This window comes from Heloderma suspectum, chromosome 5 (genome assembly GCF_057233095.1).
Source record: "Heloderma suspectum isolate Gila_16-S chromosome 5, 16-S_ref, whole genome shotgun sequence".
NCBI lineage: Eukaryota > Metazoa > Chordata > Lepidosauria > Squamata > Helodermatidae > Heloderma > Heloderma suspectum.
This window is the reverse complement of record NC_139462.1, coordinates 47,461,597-47,484,802: the sequence shown is the minus strand read 5'-3', so window position 1 is coordinate 47,484,802 and position 23,206 is coordinate 47,461,597. Positions and strand designations below refer to the sequence as shown.

The window sequence follows — 23,206 nt, the reverse complement described above, 5'->3', positions numbered from 1 at the left end:
TCCCACCCATCTTGGACTCCTTTTCTCATTAGCGTTGCTTGCCATGGGACCTTAACGTTGTTCTGAGTTTATTAAAATCAGCTTTCCTAAAATCCAGGGTATGGGTTTGGCTATACTCAGCTTTTGCTTCCTTCAGAACCATGAACTCAAGTATAGTCAGAAATTTCTTGGAGGGGCCATGTTTTGCAGAATTTGTCTCCCAACAAATATTGGGGAAATTGAAGTCCCCCATTACTACTACATCACGCTTCCTTGAAACACTGGCTATTTGCTTTTCAAAAGTTTCATCCTCGTCTTCTCCTTGATTGAATGGCCGGTAGTAGACTCCGACCACCAGGTTCCTTTTATTCTTTGCTCCATTTATTTTAACCCAGATGCTCTCGATGGGGCTACCAAGCTCATCTTCCTGTATTTCTGTGCAGAGATATGTATTTTTAACATATAGTGCAACCCCACCTCCCTTTGTTCCTCATGTTCTTTTTGAACAAGCTATATTCTTCAATTGCTGTATTCCAGTCATGAGAGTCATCCCACCAAGTCTCAGTTATACCTATCAAGTCATAATTTCCCTCCTGTATTAAGAATTCAAGTTCGTTCTGTTTGTTTCCCATACTCTGGGCATTAGTATATAGACATCGAAGACTATGTGTTTCACGGTCTGGCCTTCTTCCTACATGTTTCTGAAGACTATTATTGGGTGCTATTAGAGCTGTTCTCTCTGTTGTGGTGCATAAGCCTCAGTATTGTTGATCAGTATTATGTTTGATATATCTGAAACAGTCTTTGAAATGTGTAGTGTAGAGCTGGCATAGATGCAGAAAAGGGCAACAAAATAATCAAGAACCCCTATGAGGAAAGGATGCAACCTCTGGGCTTTTTTTTTTTTAGTTTAGAAAGAAGGCAGGCAAGGGGGGACACATTCTAGAGGTGTATAAGTGATGCATTGTGGAGAAAGTGGAAACCGCTCCTTTACCTCCCTTTCACAATATCAGAATCCAAGGTCATCCAATGAAGCAGAATGATGAAAGAGTCAAGACAAGTACTTCTTCACACAGTGCATAGTTGGACCATATGAAATTTGCTACCACAAGGTGTGATGATGAACTTAAAACAGAGTTGAAAAGAGATTAGAACAAAATTATGGGAGGATAAGGCTATCAATTGCTAGTATTCATGATAGCTTTATTTTACCTCCAAGACTGGACCCACTAACCTAGATTGCCTGTAATGCTAACCCATGGTTTATTTAATCCATAGTTAACCAATGATTTGTTGCCCTACCCAGGCTTTGTCTGGTAGATGATTACACAAACTGGGGTTTGTTTTCTTAATACCTGGGTTGTTTCCTTCTTCCTTCACCAGCTCACTCTCCCTGTATCCCAAATGCCTGTGCAGTACTGCAGTGCTGGCATGTAGGGTGGCTAGTGTTGCCTGCCGACACTGTAGCCTGGCAAAACAACCCATAGTTCTGGATTCACATGCAACAACTCATAGTTTTAAGAACGCAGAGTTCACAACCCAAGAACAAACCATGGGTTCTCTGAGTTTTTAGTTGTTAACTAAACTGTAGCTCATTAGTGCAGCTGGGGTTTCAAATGTCACAACCCAGAATTCAACAACCCAAGGGTTAAATAAACCATGAGAGTGTCATGTGCCAAACCAGTCAAGAGGGCTAGGAGGGTAGACCCATGGAACTCAAACAGATATTGAATGCTATTAGACCACTACATTTTCCACCTTGGCACTATTTGGATGCCTGGAAGGAGTACAACCTTTGTGAACTTGGGACATCAAGCTCCTTGGATATAGTATCACACACAACCTTTACAGAATTGGACAAATCAGGCTGTTCTTTTACTAATAAAAATGAATTAAGGATGCAATTACAAAGCATTCAGTACACATTTTCATCTAAATCCTTAAGTAAGCAAGCGATTTACAAAAGGTCAAATCACAAATAAAATATTTAAGACATCTGATTACTATTTCCATATGCAAGCAAAACATGAGATTGAAAATATTTTCAAAGTTGCAAAACGGTTTCCATAATTGACAATCACGTACGTACTTTGTTCAAAACAAGTTTCTGGGAATTGTCTCCTGTCAGAAAAGTGTAATTTGAGCAGTTTCCCGCAAACTTAAAATTCAAGCGCCCACAACTGAAAAAGCACATATAGCCCACAAAGTTTAGGATCATTAACGAGGAGAACAGTTAATTATCCCACATCAACTGTTAAATCCAGAACAGGACCTTTCAGAAAACATTGTAGCTTGCATTGCCATTAGATAATATGATACTGATTGCAGCAAAGTTGTCAGACGTCTCTCTTTTTCACTGCTCAAGTTTACTTATTATAAAACATCATAGCCAAAGTATCTGAGAAATTATTTAAAGATGCATTACCGCAAATACAAAACTACTTTTTAGCATCAGGCATCTTTACACTGGCAAAAGTTTTAGGAATAAGAATCACCTACATATTTTAACAAGTTAGCTTATTTATTTATTTGGCTTATGCATAAGCACAATTCTTTCAGCTGTCAGTTGACAGTTCTGAACAGCACTTATCTAAAACTAACCAATGAAAACGTCTACTTGGAGAAAGAACCTACTTCAATAGGTCACAAGAGATGATATATTAACCTTTACATACTGAAATGTTCAATACGTGGAGACTTCACAATCCAAGACCCATAACCATGCTGCTCCAAGTAGGTTTTCAGCAAATGTTTTGCTCCTTGGTAGGTCTCAGCCATGATCTAAATTTTAAGAAGAGTTAATAATTTAATGCTGCGGGATTAGTAAAGAAATCCTGTAAAGGAGCAGTTTCAAGTAACGTACTATATTTCTTAAAAGATTAGCAAGGGTGGGGCTGGTCTCACTACAATTTATTTAGAAAATCTACACATGTTATTGCCAGACTTAAGAATTTTTATACTTCCCTTCAGTTATATTCTCAAGGTCGTTTATACAAATTAACAACTAAACTATGATTGCAAAGGCTTTGGCCCATGAAAGTGGGCTAAACTTCTTGACAATGAAGGGGAGTGGTAATTCTATTCTTGAGGCAGGACATTATACAATACCAGTGTGGTGTAGCAGTTAGCGCTGGACTGGGACTCAGGAGGCCTGGGTTCTACTCCCTACTCAGCCATGAAGCTCACTGGGTGACATTGGGCCAGTCACTGACTCTCAGCCTAATCTGCCTCACAGGGCTGTTGTGTTGTTGTGAAGACAAAATGGAGAGGTGGAGGACTATGTAAGCTGCCTTATGTTCCTCGCAAGAGGAAAAAGGTGGGATATGAATGTAGTAGTAGTAATAATAAAATATTAAATAAATACGAGAATAAACCCAGAAAACAATGAAAGCGTAAAAGACAACAGGGTTGAAATTGCATCTTAAAAGTTTATAAAAATAAACTCTTTGCCTGGCACCCAACAGACAATAAAGTAGGTGCCAGGCAAACCTCTCTGGCGAGTGTTGCACAACTGGGGTGCTAACACTGAGAAGGTCTTCTCTCACCTCACAAAGTGGGGGAACCTGCAAGTCAAAGTCAGCACTCTGAACTGGGCTCAGAAACAGACTGTTAGGCAGTGCAGCTGGCATAGCCAGCACAGTTGTAATATGATTAAGGTGTTCTGTTCTAGTTAGTACTCTGGTAGCTGCATTCTCCACTAACTGAAGATTGTTTGGAAACTGCAAAGACATAGCACATTACATTCCAGTTTAACCTGGAAATTACTAGAATTCATGACACCCCCACTTATAATAAGTTGCCTTTCGGTAAGTCCTACCTTTGCTTCATGGTATGTTCCTGCTTTAAATAAATCATCTCTCTTTGATTCTTTAACCACTAAGTTAAAACGACTTAACATCGCAGCCTTGCAAAGTCGACTTGCCATTGAAATGCCACTTTTAAAGGGTGAACTAGTCATGGATAGAATAATGACAATGAGGAACACGCTCCAGGAACAGTTACTACAGCTTATTTACCTGAACTTTTAGAAGTTATAGATACTAGTTTTTAAAAAAGATTTAACACTGTATGGAAACGGGGGAGAAAAGCCTCTATTTCACAGTAATTTTGAAAGATGACAGACTTTAATAATGCATATCTAAGATTACTACTACTTATCAGGAACATGAGAATATACTCCTCCTTATTCATCTTGAACTAAGTTAAACTCAGGAGCTTCTTTAATTGTAATGTACTTTGTTATCAACATTTACCTTTCTGTGGTCTTCCCAGTTAGCCCATCTACCACCTCCAACGATAAGTCTCCTTGGGACCAATTCACACTAAGAGATCTGTGTTCCAAGTCTATTTGTACAGGGTAAGCAGCGGTTACCAAGCTAATGCGAGGTCTGTTCACCAGGTAGAACATGGGCAGTTTTGAAGTGAGTGCATCATCTACACGTTGTTTAATAGCTATTTCTAATCCTCGTGTGTCCTGGCAGTTCCCATCCCCTAAAAAACATTAAAAGCCACACCACAAATATTAAAAAGATGATCAAGAAATGCTTCCAAGACTTTGATCCTTTGTTCTACTGAGATGAACCATTACAATTTTCACTCTAAACTCCATTCCCAGTCCAGTTATCAGAACTTAAAACAAAACATGCATACTTATGTAGTACAATAAAATGTAATTATCTAGAAAGTCAGATACCAGGAAAAGAGCCAACTTTTATTATATTCCAATCTTGACTTGCGTCTATACATGGGGATATTGTTGGATACGCACAGGTCAACTGCACTCCTCTACTTATCTACCCCATAGATATAGATCTGCCATCATGTTCACCAGGTGAGACTACAGGTTGAAACTTAAGTTTAAGTTATGTTTTAATACAATAATTTTATACATTTTAGTATTTCATTTTGTAAGCTCCTTAAATACCTTGTTTAGAAAACCAGGTAGAAGTTTACCAAAGTAAACTTAAATTTCATGTCAGGGCAGCTTTCAAGAATAAGTAGTTCTGGGCAACTTAACAATGCAACATACTCATCCTAAAATAAATGGCCTCATGATGCATCTTAACGGTACTGAACAGTTGGATCAGAAGTCACTCACTTACCAAGAATGATGCTGCTAACATAAACTGGCTGAATGAAGTGACTCAGCAAGGCTCCCTGAACACCCAAGACTTCCCATCTTGTCAGTTTATCGCTGGCAGACATGCTGGTTACTCTAGCAATTTCAGCAGGACAATAGATTGTGAGATAAGTCTTGCCTTCAACAGCAACATGAAGACACAGTTCTTCATCAGCTTCAAATGCAGATACAGAATTTGGATTGAGGCGTCTACAATAGAATATATATCATTAAGATTTAGTGGTTGTCCAAAACAGATGCATAGTCGTAGTGAAACAGACTTATACATAGTGAAATAAAAGTGAGGCTTTGTAAGAGGATGCCTTGCTAGCTGATCCAGCCAAATGTTTACTTTTATAGTGGCAAGTTCCAACCCAATAAGGCCAGAAAGGGATGTTGTACTTACCATGAATTCTCTTCTGTTTAGCTAGGAAAAAACAGGCAGGAAAAGGTTAACTCCTGACTGAGAAGGCTGGATCAACTAGACTAAATGTCCCTGACCAGAGAGAAGTTACCTCTTGGTTCTTGAAAATAAACAAGGAAGAACTGCCTGCCAATAACAGACTCAACTTTGAAAACAAGGTCAAGGGAAGCCTCAGGAAGTCCATGACGTTAAGATACTGGGGGCACCAAGCAAATACGAGCCTCATCCCCTATCTGCTATGCTGTTTCCAGTCAATGTCCAGATAGGTCTGCCCACTCTTGTAACCAGCAGAAGAAAGGAACTTGTCAAAAAAATTAATTTCCCTTCCCTGTTCAGGTGTAGAGGAGCAGACAGGAAAGGGATATACTACAGCCACTCCACGTTTCCGGGTCATTACTGAGTGCTCAGGTCTCCGCAATAGGAAATTACAGCACCTGCTGTAGGTCCTGAATAGGGAAGATGGAGCCAAAAGAAGCCTATCTTGCAGTGCCCCACAAAAGGTTCCTCAATTGAGGCATGCATTACTATTAAGTGCTGAGGAGGTAGCTGCCTCCTGAGCGAATGTGTAGATACCTACTGGAACTGGAGAATCACTACTAAGCTAGACCTATGTATCCCCCAATGCACCTATTAATAGTGAATCTTGCAACAAAATAGTGTTACTACTTCTCTGAACCCCTGTCCTCTTGATGACACCCATAGGGTGTTTGAAGGTGTTTTCTTTCAGGTGTGAGGCTTGGAGCAAAAATTGGGAAGAATTAGTCCAAGACCATGGAATTGGGTATTTTTAGTTATGAAAACGGTCCTTCTGGGGGACCGCAATGTGTCTGAAAGGTACACTGCTTCTTCCAACTGAAAATTTACCTCTTCCCTCAACCATCTATGCAGATATGAAGTCAACCAAAGATGTACCTTCCAAGTAGTTTCCTTAATACTTAAATGGGTTAAAGGAGTACTTTAAAAGAAGGGTCTTAAGAACTGAAGGCAAGCACTTTGACAAGAAACTATCCACTGGGGAATTAAGGGATAAAAAAGGCTTCTATAGAAAGAGGGTGATGCAAACATAATGCAAAATGAATGCACCATCTGCAGAAGGCTTTCCAAATAGTTCTATAAATCCTGTTGACAGCCAGCAAGAGAAAAAAAAAACCCAGTTGCAGTTACCTTCAAAATGCAGCATTTAGATGCTAATTGGTTCTGTTCTTAGTGGTGCAATCGCTCCCAGTTTCCCTGGAAATGAGAGAGCTAATTGGTGACTTGTTGTGGATTAAGCTGCCCTGAACAAACGGATCTGGACCTCCTGGAATTCTTGTGTAGTGAAAGCTCTTGGGTCACAGGGGCAATGGTTAGCTTTTGCATTCCTCTTTTCTTAGCGCTGTGGTTCTTGTTCCTTGTCTCAATGAAAATATCCTTGATGGAATCCAAGTGCTTGTCTCTTACCGAAGGTATGATATATTTTGGAATTTAACTCCAATACTTGAGCTACAGATTTTAGCAAGCCACAACTTCTCAAGCCATCATTCTGGCCAAGTACTGTAACCAGTAGGAAGAGGGCAAACATTTGAAGTCTGAGTAGGAACCGCAAAGCAAAAATGAAGCAACATCATTTTCTGAGAGCTATGAACAAGGATGGACCTTGGGCATAAAAGTGGGCTTCTTTTGTATGAAGCACCATGTATGTTGTCCTTGCTTATTTCATAAGTCCTTATGAGTAGATAGTATGCTAAACTGATTGTTCCTGAGCAGAAGTGATGGCCACAAAAGAAACTGTTTTAAGAGTAAGCTCCTCCAGGGTAACCATGACTAAAGGCTCAAAGCAATGCCCAGTGCATCCAGTTCAAGTTTCACATAGGAGATCTGTGGACCAGTTCTCTACTCAAGGCCAAGTCGTTCTCTTTGAAGGGCTAGTGCTGAGCCTTCATACTAATTGAAGGACACTCTATACTGATAAAACTATATTTCTGCAGGCACCTCAGGATTACTGCATGTCCTCCTTTGCCTGGATGAGAACCATATCAGAATACTGACCACATAAGAATATGCTACAACACCCTAGATCCCAAGGAAATAAACCCAAGCTACAAGGAATTATGAGAATTCATGGAGCCGGTGTCAACTCAAAAGAGACTAATACTGACAGTGATTCTGACTGAATGAAAATGGCATGAACTTACTGTGACACAGCCTGATGGGCCCTACTGCAGTTATGCTATGATGGACTGAAGTCCACTCAGGACCTTGTTAAGCCTTCTTTACATCTAAGACAGCCCTCAGATGGTTTTTTCAGAACTGTACAAAGAAAAAGTAGGAGTACTACTGGGAAAGGGGAAAATCAGGCTGTTCTGATAAAGTGCTATATAGCTTTCAGCAAACTGATTCTTGACTATATTCCCAGACATTGCAGATTTTATTAAGCAATCCCATGGAGTAATTGAGAAACCCCTGGGCACACCCATTCCCATGTCTAACACCCAGGCATCAAATGGGGGTTCTCTCTAACTGGGTAGAAAAGTGGTGAGGCTACACTCCTGTCAACTGCAGTATTAGTGGGAAGAACAACACCAGATAGAGCACAGTTTCCTTGCTCTTCCTTTGGGAGTATCTGTGGCCTGAAGAAGTGGGCAGTGTATTTCCCTTTTCAGCATGTTTGGAATAGCTCTGCCAGGAAGTGAAGTATCTAAGTTCCCTGGGCTTAGAGCCCCAAGGACTGCTGCTGTACAGATTTGCATTGTTTCCTTAGCCACAGGAAGGACTTCCTTCTTATCCCTAGTCTTGACCAATACTGCTTCAAGGGAAGCCCCAGACTGCTTTGCATCCACAAAGTGAGAACTGACTAAACATGGATCTACAAGCCAACTTGTTAGCCAGAAGTTCTGGTACAAAACTATCAGTAAAGGAAATCTAAACCCTTGATTGCCTTTTACGGGTAAAAAATTCTGTTACAAAATTAAAGACAAAGTGCCCTGGCAAACAAAGAACGGGTAACTGATGCGCTAAACTTCTTGAAATCTATCATTTTCTGCTTATCACAGGAGTCCTTGAGGAATGCTTCTCCATTAGCTGGCATGAGAACGATGACATCAAGGCACCATTGCATTATATCTCAGCTGTAAGATATTAATGCATTCCATGAGCTTATCTGCAAAAGAACGGTGATTAGCTAACTTTGGTGTAGGGCCCATTGAATAGATTGGAACAAACTGTGGTGACCAAAAATAGGAAAGCAACCACAGCTCCTTAGCCAGTCTTTGAGAAAAGAGATCTAATGTTCTTAGGACAGTGAAACAAGGGCTCTGCTCCCCTTCTGAGAGCAAGAGGGTGTAGGTAGCTTTGATTAATGAAGCAAAGTGAGGCTCAGAAAGAAAAAAGATCAGAGTCAGGTTGAGTAGTCCAGCATCTTTTCCTTAACTCCATCTTTCTGATCCCTAGATAGGGCAAAGGAAGCTAAACTCGGGGAGGGGGGAGAGATCCTAAATGAACAGAGATGAGGGGCTCTTATGGACCTCTCCCAAAACCCTGAATCCAGCCAAAAAAGCCAGACAGTTTGGGAATACAGGGAATTTTCCTGTATTCCAAGCAGGAGGAAATGCTAACTCAGATATGGCCTCTATACTCCTGGGAGAGTAAGGGTTCACAACTGCCTTCTAAAGTTAAAGTAAGAAGCACTAGTTTCAGCTGGTGCTACATAAAAGCAAGAGCGAAGTGTTTGGGGACAACTGACCAACGGCTTACACATTTGCACACTGCAGAGTCTTGATGGTCACATTAGGCTAGGATAAACTAGTTTCTGAACAACCTCACTGAAAAAGATCTGTCCCTTCAGTAATGAATAGAGCTGTTAATGTATATTAAGCCAAAACTGCGATACAGACAAAGGTTGGAGGAAGCAGTGAAAAAAGTATTTTGACTATCTATGTAATTGGGCTAAGATTCTAGCAGTTAATTTGTATCATATTTCTAGATGTTACTCTCCCTTTTCTTTTCCAAGAGTTGGCCTTCCAGTCATCATATAAGCCACCATGGGTGGAATATACAAAACCAACACCTCCAAAACAACTTATACTTTAAACTAAATGGATTACAGTAGTCTAATCAATCAATATTTTATTTTACGGCAAGAACATTAACCTGTATATACTGTAAATCATTCTTAAAAGGGAAACGTTATTTGTATGATGCTTCAAAGTTGGAATACTAAAGAACTTACAGTTTGGACTTTATCTGAGCAGATCCTTTTGGCAACTGATTCATGTAGAGGAATATATTTACATTTGGTTTTAACGCAAGCAGGTTTGATGTTGGTTCAATGCAAAATATAGATTTATCCATCATTGTAGGGTTTTTACTGTAGTAGAGTAAAAGCTGTCTATAAAAATACCTTTAAAGAAGCATTAAGATTTGAGAAATTAGACATGAACCCTTTAAACTTTACATTCAAACAAAAACATTGGATTTATATGCATGCAACTCCTGGAGTGGAACTATGTATTCCCAAGGATCTTAGTAGGACCAAACAATTTTAAGAAAAAGCAGCAGCACTGTACACTTCTTACCTAAGAAGAGAGCGCCTTGCTGTTACAACAGCATGACTGTCATGCAATACTCTCCCATCAGGATGGCCACACTGACTATAGTTGAATTCACCTGTTCCAATAGCTACTACCTCATGCTGTCTAGCTGAGAGAGAGAAAATAAGTAAGTGTAATTTTCCATTTCAGAATTTACCAGGATTTAACTTTCATTACTATTCAGTACCCTATTTTTATAGAATCCACTCACAGCCATTATTTTGGTTGAACATGCCTACCTCTTTCAATTACGAAAGCAGCCAATGTACTGCTACAGCTCTGGTACTCTAGATGTTTAGCTGCCAAACTGTTGAATGTTTCCTTGACAACTTGAGAAATTTTTCCATATGCAAGATGCCGCCCTTCTAGTACAGTATTAAAAACAAATTAAAGAAAAATCAAAACCAGATATTTAAAAGCACCGAAGAGATCATACAAGAGATTATGAATGAACATTTATTCTGCTTGGTGTATAAGGAGAGCAACTTGGAGCAAGAATCCTTCTCTTAGAATCTGCAGGGAGGACTACTCCAGGCATCAGCATGCAAAGAGTAAATAAGCAAGCCTGTACTTCGAAATCATAACCTTGTCTTCCTCTCCTTATAGATCACCCATGTTTAACAGTTAGTTTAAATGATAATGAAAATTCACTCGTTGTTACGTACAGAATATAACAAAGTTAAAAGATGTACAGTTAGGGGAAAGAGGCAAACTCAACATGTACCATACTCCCTTGAATGAAATCAACTGCTAACCTATGTAAGAAAGCTAACTGCATGAAACCATCCCTTGTGTGGTAGTTGGCTGTATGCACCGCGAAGAGGACTTTGATCTATAGATAGTAGATACATGATTGTCAGTTCTAATAAACACATACTGTCTTAGAGTGTAAGCTGACTCAGCCACTCCCCAGCAGAAAAGTAGAATACAATTTCTTCAACATTTAAGCCATAAAGATGAAACCCTGCATTTTTACATATGGAATAAACACACTGGGTGCTCTAGAGAGGCATTCCTATCCTGGATATCCCAACCCATATTCTGCACCTGGAATATTGATAGCCCTCTCCTCAGGTGAAGTCAAAACTTGGGTCCTACTTGCATTTCAAGCTGCCTTCCTGTCAACAACATTTCACAAATCAGGAATGCCTGGCTGGACATGCACACAGAGCCAAACAGAAACATCCTTATGTTATACCAGGAGATGTAATGAATATTTTTACTTTTTGAGAAGCATTAATCCCAAATACAACCACTGGCTACAAAGATTCCACAGATGAATTCATGTTGGGTAATCTAGTATTTTGGGCATCAGGACTTAAAGCTGGTGGGTGGAGAGGTGGGGAACACTCACTTGTTAAATTTCATTTATTTTGTTGCAACGGCAGCCCTTCGTTATGTGCAAGAATAGCCTCCACCCGCTTCCCATCCTTAAGAGATCCCATCCCCCACAAATTATTTTTTATCAGAAGCACAGTGCACCGACTGCCATCCTTCTTCCAATCCTCATTCATCTTTCTCCAGTCCTCCTCTGTTGTATTTTCCTTTTTTAAAATAATTTTCCTTTTTTTAAAGTGTGTCATAATGCAAATAGCTCTGCCTGGAAGCATCTTTCTTAACCTGTTAGCTGGCTGGGGTGCACTGAAAAGCCAACACACACACTCCCTCCAGACACCCAAGCATTCACAGGGAATAAAAATGGTGGCTAGAGGCCAGAGCTTTGCATTTCAGATGGCTGACAGGTTAAAAAAAAAAGGGGGGGGGGAGGGCAGAATACCTCCAGCACTGCTGCTGTGTGCCTGCTAAAGCGGGTCGATGGGTGCTAGCAGAAGTAATCCAGTGCGCACGCGTTAATGAATGCCTGCCTAGATGAGAGAGTGAATCTGTCTTTCCCCAGTTTTCCCCTCCACCACCAGCAGCCAGTTTTATTCTCCTCAGTTTACTTTTCTATGCAATGGTGAAAATGTGGGTCCAAGCTAGTTCTTTCGTATTGCTGTATGGATCTCCCCCACTGCTTTGTATTTGTAACATTAAAGTCAATTGCCTGTTTCCCTTTTCTGTACAATGGCTTGCTGGACAAGCAGAGAAATGTGGGTTCAAGCAAGTACTTTGGTATTGTTCTGTAGGTCAAGACTAGGGATGGGGCAGAATTTCTTCCCGAAACTTCGGGGAGAACGCATTCGGCCCCCCGAACGCATTCGGCCCCCGAAATCGGCAGTGAAATTCTCCGCCCCCCGCCCGGGATGGGACTTACCTCCTCCGAATGTCCCTCCCAGCGGCGGGTCCCGGCGGCGGTTTGGCGGGCTTTCGTCCGGGGGCAGGAGCCGGTCTTTCGACCGGCCGCCACCGCCGCCATTACAGCTGAATTAAAAAAAACAACAACCCCGTGATAGGATACGTAATGATTAACGTAGCTTATCACGGCTAGATCTGCAAAGTCAGATCTGCTGCGTTGCCCTTATTTTCGCCGTAGTCTACGTAAATTTTTACGTAGACTAGACGTGTCAAAATAAGGAACGCTAATGGCGGCGCCCATGGGCTGCCGCCATTTGCGTACGCGCTTCCCCCCCCAAAGTCACCCGTGATAGGCTACGTGACGATTTACGTAGCCTATCACGGCTGACTTTGCAGATCTAGCCGTGATAGGCTGCGTAAATCATTACGTAGCCTATCACGGGGCTTTTTTTTCTTTTTCTTTTGAAGTTCACGGCCGGGGAGACGGGGCGCTTCTGAATTTCGGCCGGGTGAGGCAGGGTGCCTCCCCCCCCGGCCTGAATTTCGGGGGGAGAAGCGAAGTGCCTCCCCCCCCCACCGTGAAGCAAGCTGCTTTCGTACATCCCTAGTCAAGACACCATCTCCAAACCTTTGGATTACACTCAAAGTGACTTTCGTACATCCCTAGTCAATACACCATCTCCAAACCTTTGGATTACACTCACAGTCTTTAACGTCACTTGCATGCCTGTTTACACTTTCTGTTCAATGGTTACCCACACTGCAGCATAGAAATGTGAGCTAAAAGGACTGCTTTTTGTGGCTTGCTATGTTGATGTCTCTCCCTAATGCTTTTCTAATCTGTCCTGATGATCTTTAAGTTAATTTGCCTCAGTTTACCTCTGTGCAATGGGTTCCTGCTGCAGAGCAGATCGCCTTAGCCCCACTTACTGTGACCCCTTGGCTTCACCTACCATTAGCTGCTCTACCTTCCACCCCACCAGCACGAATTTGCACCAGCCAACACCTTCTCACTGATCTTACTATCAATGTTGTCTTAGACAGCACATATCACATTTTTTATAGATAAAGTCAATAGGACCTGAAAATGCACATCCATATATGAGAAAGAAAGATGGGACATTCCTACCATAAGGAATTTTTGAGATGTAGCTAGAGTCAGTTGTAATTTGAGGTTCGGCTACTGTGGTTTCTGAATGGATTCTGGGAGGACCTGCAAACATAATACTGAATTGTGAAACTTATGAATGAACACAAATGTGTTACTTAAGGCAAATCTTTGCTTCTTGCATTACAGCACAGGAATAAATCTGTGGCTTCCCTAGGGATGTCAGAGAATTCCACGACGGATATCGGTAAGGCCGAATGCCAGTGCATTCGGCCCCCCGAAATTCGTCACGGAACTAAGACCCCGCCCCCCTCAACCCACGAAAGGCGTGCAGGACGAAGTCCCTGCCGCCCCCACCCCACGAAAGATGCACAAAATGGAGCACTTACCTGCTCCCGTCCGTGCTGCTTTGCGAATGGCGGCCGTCCTGCGGCCGCCATTCGTTTCCTCCTGTTCATAGCCAGGATAGGCTACGTAAATACTTACGTAGCCTATCACGGCAGGGGGGAAAAAAAACCCAGCGTACGCAAATGGCGGCAGCTACCGCCATTTGCATACGCTGGGGTTTTTCCCCCTGCCGTGATAGGCTACGTAAATATTTACGTAGCCTATCATGGCTCAATACAGGGACGCAAATGGCGGCGGCTACGATAGCCGCCATTTGTGTCCCTGCAGGGCTGCCCAGCGGCTGGATGTCCGGCTGTGGGTGGCCGGAGGCAGCCGGCGGCTCGGCTGCGGAGCGGAGCCAGCTGGGCAGGATTCTGGGGGGAGGGACAGAGCGCTCCTCCCCCCCGTCGAGGATTCCGGGGGGAGGGACGGAGCGCCTCCCCCCACCGCGGACTGCCTGGTGCAGAGCCAGGTAGGTGTTTCGTACATCCCTAGGCTTCCCTAGACAAACTGATGTCTTTTTCATTCAGCACATATTGTTCACAAGGGGTGCCTGGAGTACTCAAAGCACCCCACACTTGTTATACACTTTGTGGGATTTGGAACACAGCTAGACCATACTGTTTCAAAACACTGTCCAAATATACTCCAAAGTCATAGTAATTACTAAGATTCAGAAATATAGTAGAGCCATTGGGAAAAGTGGCAAGAAAATCCTACCTGTCCTTCTCCCCAGCATTCAGACTGCTAGGGCCCTAACATAAAGTAACTATGTAGTATTTAATGGGCTGATTTACAGACATTACTTTCTCCAAAGAAACGGACAGCACAGAGACAAAATTCACACATGAATCACTGCACAAAATTTTACCAGGGTTTTCTAGAGCTTTTGGTTCTGCCTCCTCCAATTGCAACAGTTCATCAAGAGCAAGCTTTGCTGCATTTGATTTTGATTCCTTCTTGTTTTGTCCCAAGCCAGTCTTATACTGAATGCCATCAACCACAGCACAAAAAGCAAAGTAAACTCCTAAAAGATTACCTTCAAAATGCAAAGAGTGAAAGATTATATTTTTACATAAATGCACACACACAAGAGATTATTACTGTTCTTGTCAGTTACTTAGGACGCAATCCTATCTAGATAGGCAGCCGCCCCGGAGGCGACCACCTATCCAAAGCAAGGCAGGAGAAGCATGGGGGGATTGTTCCTTCTGCGCCTCTCCTGCCCTTTTTCTGCTAGACATCCAATTGCGGCTCTCTAGCCGCAGGGGGGCCGAGCGGGAGAGGAGGGTGCTGTACAACACATAGGATGTGTCATACACGCAGTTCTGCTCTCCCCGCCCCAGAACGCCCCCAGCCAGGCCCCTTTTCAGTCACTCCGCGCTCCTCTTCCGAGCGCGGAGGGATGGGGATTCTCCATGCTGCCTCTGAGGCAGTGCGGAAGTTGGGGGAGGTTGGTTTTCCAGGAACCAACCTCGGTACGCAGGCTCCAAGGTCAGTTCCCGGAAAACGGCATATCCTATGGACATCTAGCCGCTGTCTAGTGGCCATAGGATTGCTCCCTAATAGTGTTTTAGAGCTTTTACCATTCTCCAACTTGTGAAGAATCAATTATTCCATAGATGCCCAGATACGACAGCTCTTTCATAATCCTTTCTCCTCACCCAGAACACAGCTATCATGCCATCCTGATTTTTGAACTCCAAGAAGCGTAAGTGTTTCATTTAATTTCCAATGCAGAATACACTCCTAGTTAGTTATTTGAGACCAGCCAGTGAACAGGAACTTCGTCCAGATAAAAATGTTTCAGGTGGAGTTAGCAGTTATTAAAAAAAAATCTCCGCCTTATGACTTAAGCTGCAATCCTATGCAGGTTTGGGCAGAAAAAAGGCCTATATCTCTCATAACGCTGGGAGTTGTAGGCCTTTTTTCCTGAATTTCTAGGGTCAGAGAACAGGGATGTTAAGCTGCAACTGAGCAAAGGCTGGAGATCTCTCCAACACTTTGATTTAATGTGGTATGTAAACATGGGTGATAACACAGGAAAGGCTCCAAAATATTGGAACAGCGATCAATTACTTTCATCCCTCATTGCACAGACTTATTTGATTAAAATTTCAATCAAGGCATTTCAATTTTAATCAAATAAGCATGCGCAACAAGGGACAAAAGTAATACTAGCTGTGTGGCATTACAGCAGTCTTTAAACATTTGCCGCATTCGCATAGAATAGTATGTTAAGATTTTACTTTAGGAATCCTAATCTGTTTGGGAGCAACAAGCCAGGATTAGAAGATATGCTGAACAAACCATTTTGGTTCCTCTTGCTAGTGCAAGTGGCTTAGCAGGAGCGAACATGTGGAGTTCCTTACTGTTGGCTTACCATTCCATGTGAACCCAGCCAGTACATACAATGCCTCAATACTAGAACGCAGTGCAAATTCCTTACAAACATTTTATTTTAAGAACAGAAGCATTTACCTGTTGCTACAGTTTCCTTTAGTTCAAGCTGCACACGCTGCATCTGTGCAAACTGATGTAAAGCTGACACTGGGTTTATCTCCCCTCGTTTATATTTTGTGATAAATTCCTTTGGAATTTTCTTTGGAGGAAGTGAAGTAATTGGAACTATGGGTGCCGATTTGGAATATTGGTAGTCAGGAACTTGACCTAAAATGTGTTAGTTGAAAATAATTTGAACACTAGGAGAAAAAACTTATCATGACTCATACCATTTGCTTGATTAAGTGAAGCATAGCAGCTCCTATCAGTCTCTCATTCTTTGTTATTTATGCCCCCCCAAAACACTCCAGAAGTGTCAACTCAAAGTAACAAAATAACATTTCCTGCCTTTATACTATTAAAATTCTTCAATTTGATCTTTTTGAAGAATCTACATTTGTGGAGTTGTTCCTTTTTAAAGGTTTTAAAAACACTGGTACAACTTTAGCAACAAATATCATAAAGGACACAGCTGATAAGAAACTGAAACAGATTTCCATCACTGCCTGCTTATAAGATCTGTGTTGGAGATGCTGAAATCCTTTGGATATGCTGAAATATACTTCTAAAAGGTTCTGCTTCACATCATTCATTTCTGCAATAATCATTCAAGGCAATGAGTATTTGACACAGCAGTTATTGATTTGCTTTTGGTAGTAACTGTCATAGCTTATATTTGAACCTTAGCTTAGGATACAGAGACAAGGCTATTTAACCTACTTCTAGTAAGTAACACAGCCTGCAACTTTTAAGAATGAAGATGTGGAAGATGATAAGTATCCCCCTCCCACCTGAGTAGCTAAGAAAAATCATGTATAAGACTACCAGGGCAGGGGGGGAGCACTCTACAGTTATCACATTAAATCAGATGAAGTAGTTAGCCAAGAAATATTCAATATTGTATAGGAGTCCATATTGATGGATGCTGTGTGAAACACTCAGGAAACCTCTCCTGATTTACCTTAATGGACAGGCAGGCTGCTGCTTAATTGTAGCACTTCAATTTTAAGATTTTAAGTTTTAAGATTGTATGTGATGTCACAAGTCACAAATTCCATTATATCACAGGCAATAACACAATAAGATGCAGTCAACAACTTATGGGTTTATAGTAAACTTGTCAGATTTTGTAGTTTTAAAATAGTTAAAGATTAAAAGATACAGAACCATTAAAAAACTGTGAACCAAATCTCATAGGAATACATGTTCCTCCTGAATAACTGTTCCTATGCAGTTATTCAGAGCAGGGCATTTAGCCCTGCTCTGCACCATGTGGAATGATCTCCCACAAGATTAGACACGTGACAACCATTTTTATTTTTAGGCACATATAAGACATCTATTTGCCTTCCCACTGTACAGAACAACAATCCTATCTAGCTGTGCCGTTGCACATGTGACTTTAGGCAGAGAAACAAACTGAAAGCCCAGAACTTTCAAGAAGCAAGAGCTGGTAGTTAGGCTGGACAGAGCCATTTTCACCAGATGAAAAACTGAAATGAATGCCCATGTTTCACTGGTAGATAACTTCATTTTTATAAGACTGTACGTGTAGGTTTATCACGATTATGATGAGATTTAATTGTAACTATATTTTTTTGTTAAAGAAAAATAGTATTTTATTCTTTTTTTAAAGAATAAAGTATCAGTTTAAATTGAAAATCTGATTTAAATTTTTGATTCCTCCCACCCCCTCATCCTGTTACTGGAAGCAAGATGTCAGCTCCAGATATTAGTTCCTACTCCAAAAATGCCTGAACAGCTAGGCCCAAGGTGTAAAAAATAAATACAACAAAATTACGAAGTATACCTCAAGTATCTGAAGTAGTACTGTGGAAAACAGCCCTATGGCAGAAGTGTAGAGCATCAAATAAAGTGCAAATGCTAAAGCAGTAGGAGTGGGTGTGAAGCACAATTACGAATTATTCAACCAAGTCACCTCAAAATAAATGCTTCCATATAGCAACAAAGCCTTCCAGAATTGCCAATGGCAACGTAATGGGAAAATTTTTCACTTGAGACCCAGCACGGTGCAGCACCTAGTGTTGGACTGGGAGCTGGGAAGTCCGAGTTCTAGCCCCCACCCAGCCATGGAAGCTCACTGGGTGACTTCGGGCCTGTCACAGGCTCTCAGCTCAACCTACCTCACAGGGTTGCTGTTGTGAAGATAAAATAAGGAGGGGGAGAACGTAAGCCTCCTTGGGTTCCTTGCAAGAGGAAAAAAGGCGGGATATAATTGCAATAGATAAATAAAGACAACAGAAACACACATACGATTAAAAAACAAAACACCAATACCTGTTATGTGCGTCACCTTAGATGCTAAGCTTGAAACGTCAGGCGTTTCCGCAGGTAAAAACATTGGTTTGGCATTCTCTGCCTGTGAAAACAAATGAGCTGGCGGCTGAACAGACGGCTGCGATGGCTGGGCGGGCAAGTTCTTTTTTAACATTTGTGCAAAACTGGGTACTCTAGAAGCCTGAGGCCAGTCGTTCGCCATTTTGTCCCACCTAAAAACAGGGTCGACACGACCAAGGGTACTTATTAGCAGCGGCTCTTCAGGCCTAGAGCGAGCAAAGCGGCCCGAATGCCTCATACACAGTAGCCCATTGATAACGACACACCTTACAGAATTTGGGGTAGGTGGGGGAGAGAGGAGGAGGAGAAGGGAACAACCGTAAGACCAGCAGCTCCCCCAAAGGCCGCTCATTTGAGCAAGCCTTCGCCAGAGCGATTCAAGGCAAAGAAGTCCAGGGATGAGGGCTTCATCCATGCACCCAGTTAACACCCTCTCTCACCTGAGGTGCGTACGAAACCTTTCGCAATCGGGCCCAGCAAAAGCTCCGAGCCTTTAGCTTCCCTTCAGGGCACCTAACAATACAACCCCACCAAACCGACTGAGAGAAGGTGCCGCCCCGCCTGGGGAGACGAAGGGCTGTCTCCCCACGGCCCAATCAACGAATTCCAACGGAGCCGCCGCCGCCCCTTAAGAAGCAACGCCGTGCACAGAAGCAACACAAGCCGCTTCGGCCCGAATTTTACGCTCTTTCCGTGATTCCAGAATCCCACGCGGGAGAAACGCCGGCTTCGTCCTCGCGCTAGGGTGTGCCTCTCGCAGAGCGCCACTGGTCACGTGATTCGCACGCCCCCTCCCTCTAACGGTTCCTGAGGCGCGCCCGTTGCCGCAAGGGAGCGCGGGTGGGCGGTGTGTCCCCGCCCCCGCCCCCGCCCCCCGGAGTAACTAACAAGCGCTCCTCCAGGCAGCGGCGAGCTGGGAATCATAGAATAGAATCATAGAATAGTAGGGTTGGAAGGGGCCTACAAGGCCATCGAGTCCAACCCCCTGCTCAATGCAGGAATCCAAGTCAGAGCATCCCTGACAAATGGCTGTCCAGCCTCGTCTTGAAGGCCTCCAGTGTGGGAGAGCCCACCACCTCCCCAGGTAATTGGTTCCATTGCCGTATTGCTCTGACACTCAGGAAGTTTTTCCTGATGTTCAGTCGGAATCTGGCTTCCTGTAACTTGAGCCCATTATTCCGTGTCCTGCACTCTGGGATGATCAAGAAGAGATCCTGGCCTTCTTCTCTGTGACAACCTTTCAAGTACTTGAAGAGCGCTATCATATCTCCCCTCAGTCTTCTCTTCTCAAGGCTAAACATGCCCAGTTCTTTCAGTCTCTCTTCATAGGGCTTTGTTTCCAGTCCCCTGATCATCTTTGTTGCCCTCCTTTGAACCCTCTCCAGCTTGTCTGCATCCTTCTTAAAGTGTGGTGCCCAGAACTGGACACAGTACTCCAGATGAGGCCTAACCAGTGCTGAGTAGAGGGGAACTAGTACTTCCCGGGATTTGGAAGCGATGCTTCTATGAATGCAGCCCAAAATAGCATTTGCCTTTTTTGCAGCCACATCACATTGTTGGCTCATATTCAGCTTGTGATCGACGACAATTCCAAGATCCTTCTCGCTCGTAGTGTGGTTGAGCCACGTATCCCCCATCTTGTAACTGTGCATTTGGTTTCTTTTTCCTAGGTGCAGAACTTGGCATTTGTCCCTATTAAATGCCATTCTGTTGTTTTCTGCCCAGCACTCCAGTCTATCCAGATCACTTTGAATTTTGTTTCTGTCTTCCAAAGTATTAGCTATCCCTCCCAATTTTGTGTCATCTGCAAATTTGATCAGCATTCCCTGCACCTCCTCCTCCAAGTCATTAATAAAAATATTGAAGAGCACTGGGCCCAGGACTGAGCCCTGCGGTACCCCACTCGTTACCTCTCCCCAGCTTGAGAAGGTCCCATTGATAAGCACTCTTTGAGTCCGATTCTGTAGCCAACTGTGGATCCACTGGATCGTTGTTTCATCTAGCCCACTTCGAGCTAGTTTGCTCATCAGGATATCATGGGGCACTTTGTCGAAAGCTTTGCTGAAGTCGAGGTATATGATGTCTACAGCATTCCCACGGTCTACAAGGGAGGTGACTTGATCAAAAAAATGAGATCAGATTTGTCTGGCAGGACTTGTTTTTGACAAATCCATGTTGGCTTCGAGTAATCACTGCATTGTTGTCAAGGTGCTTCCAGATGGATTGCTTTATGATCTGCTCCAGAATTTTCCCAGGGATTGGGAGAGGAGCAGTTTCCGTCCGTTCTGGTCAGCGCTCTTCATAAGAAATAAATAGCCCAGGCTTACGATCGCCCCCTCCTCAAAACCCAGGGCGGCCTTTCGTTCGAAGCGAAGCAGCTCGACAAAGGCACTACTTTTACAGTAATGCTCTCCAAGGGCGACGCGAAGGATGGCCGTCCTTTGAGGGCTGGCAGTTTTTATGCCATAAGTAGCTGCATGAGAGGCACAGAACACAGATGACGCTTTTTCTTACGAGGATGTATTGCTGGGGAAAACTGCAGTTGTGGATTTTGGCCCGTGACACCGCTCAGTTTAGTTGCAGTTATTTGAGGGAGCGGACAGGAAGACGGCTGCCTTACACCCAGCATAGGACCATAAAAAGCTTTCCTGTTGGTCCACCTAGCTAAGCGGGCCCGTAGCCAGGGGTGGGCTAGGGTCCAGGGAGGGCTTGTATGCACTGCCAGCAGCTGTCCAGGGCTTCAGTCAGGAGTCTTTCTCAGCCCTACCTGGAGATGCTAGGGATTAACCCTGGGGCCATTTTGTGTGTAAACTGTCTGCCTTTCCACTGAGTTAAGGGGGTCATAACTGGGCTATAACCTGCTCGTTTGTCAGGCCTGTCACTTCCCCTTTCTGTGAAAAGTACTGCAATCCTAAACATACTTGCTAAGGAATAAGTCCTAGTTTGCTAAGCGAGTGTTACTTCTGAATAAACATGCTTAGCGGTGGGCTGTAATGGAACAGCCTATAGGATATAGGCGCTATACACATCTCACTTCACACAGTAGGGCATATTTCTACATAAACATGCAGAGGATTGTGCTAGAAGTCTCTACAGCTTGCATTTCTTTACCTTCAGTCCTACCCATATAGCTCTGATAGCATCGTTTTCCCTTTCCCTATCATTATTTTTGACCTTTGTTGTTGTTGTTCAGTCGTGTCCGACTCTTCGTGACCCCATGGACCATAGCACGCCAGGCCTTCCTGTCCTGCGCTCTCTCCCGGAGCGTGCTCAAGTTCATATTCATTGCATCCGTGATGCTATCTAGCCATCTCATCCTCTGCCGTCCCCTTCTCCTTTTGCCTTCAGTCTTTCCCAGCATCAGGGTCTTTTCCAGGGACTTTTCTCTTCGCATTAGGTGGCCAAAATATTGGAGCTTCAGCTTCATTATCTGTCCTTCCAATGAGCACTCAGGGTTGATTTCCTTTAGGATGGACTGATTTGACCTCCTTGCAGTCCAGGGCACTCGTAAGAGTCTTCTCCAGCACCACAGTTCGAAAGCATCAATTCTTCGGCGCTCAGCCTTCCTTATAGTCCAGCTCTCACAGCCATACATTACTACTGGGAAAACCATAGCTTTGATTAGACGGACCTTTGTCGGCAAGGTGATGTCTCTGCTTCTTACTATGCTGTCTAGGTTGGCCATAGCTTTCCTCCCAAGGAGCAAGCGTCTTTTAATTTCATGGCTACAGTCACCGTCTGCGGTGATCTTGGAGCCCAAGAAAGTAAAATCTGTCACTGCTTCCATTTCTTCCCCTTCTATATGCCAGGAAGTGATAGGGCCAGATGCCATGATCTTAGTTTTTTTAATGTGGAGTTTCAAACCAGCTTTTGCACTCTCCTCTTTCACCCTCAACAAGAGGCTCTTGAGATCCTCTTCGCTTTCTGCCATTAGGGTGGTATCGTCTGCATATCGGAGGTTGTTGATAATTCTCCCAGCAATCTTAATTCTGACCTCTGATTCATCCAACCCGGCGTTTCTCATGATGTACTCTGCATATAAGTTAAATAAGCAGGGTGACAATATGCAGCCTTGTCGTACTCCTTTCCCAATTTTGAACCAATCGGTTGTTCCATGTCTGGTTCTTACTGTTGCTTCTTGACCCTCGTACAGGTTTCTCAGGAGACAGGTAAGGTGGTCTGGTACTCCCATCTCTTTAAGAATTTGCCACAGTTTGTTGTGATCCACACAATCAAAGGCTTTAGCGTAGTCAATGAAGCAGAAATAGATGTTTTTCTGGAATTCTCTTGCTTTCTCCATGATGCAGCGAATGTTGGCGATTTGATCTCTAGTTCCCCTGCCTCTTCGAAACCCAGCTTGTACTTCCGGTAGTTCTCGGTTCACATACTGCTGAAGCCTAGCTTGTAGGATTTTGAGCATCACCTTGCTGGCATGTGAAATGAGCGCAAGTGTGCGGTAGTTTGAACACTCCTTGGCGTTGCCCTTCTTTGGAACTGGAATGTAAACTGACCTTTTCCAGTCTTGT

At 43.2% G+C, this 23,206-nt stretch overlaps 1 protein-coding gene across 8 annotated transcripts; it reads right to left on the bottom strand.

Moving 5' to 3' along the window:
- Positions 1-1,825: 1,825 nt before the first annotated feature.
- On the bottom strand, positions 1,826-19,443 carry ADAD1 (adenosine deaminase domain containing 1). 8 transcript variants are annotated; one of them, XM_084855964.1, is made up of 12 exons: positions 19,121-19,443; positions 18,621-18,832; positions 16,302-16,490; positions 14,692-14,859; positions 13,455-13,538; positions 10,330-10,455; positions 10,076-10,199; positions 9,730-9,900; positions 5,082-5,308; positions 4,233-4,470; positions 3,797-3,929; positions 1,826-2,760 (listed from the first exon to the last, which is right to left on the bottom strand). In XM_084855964.1, exons 2-12 carry the CDS (start codon positions 18,820-18,822, stop codon positions 2,647-2,649), a joined length of 1,776 nt encoding a protein of 591 aa, XP_084712090.1. In that variant the 5' UTR covers positions 18,823-18,832; positions 19,121-19,443; the 3' UTR covers positions 1,826-2,646. The 8 variants fall into 8 exon arrangements, with proteins under 8 accessions (XP_084712090.1, XP_084712093.1, XP_084712091.1 ...); XM_084855967.1 differs by having other exon boundaries at positions 1,827-2,760; positions 18,621-18,702; XM_084855965.1 differs by having other exon boundaries at positions 1,827-2,760; positions 19,365-19,443.
- Positions 19,444-23,206: the final 3,763 nt, after the last annotated feature.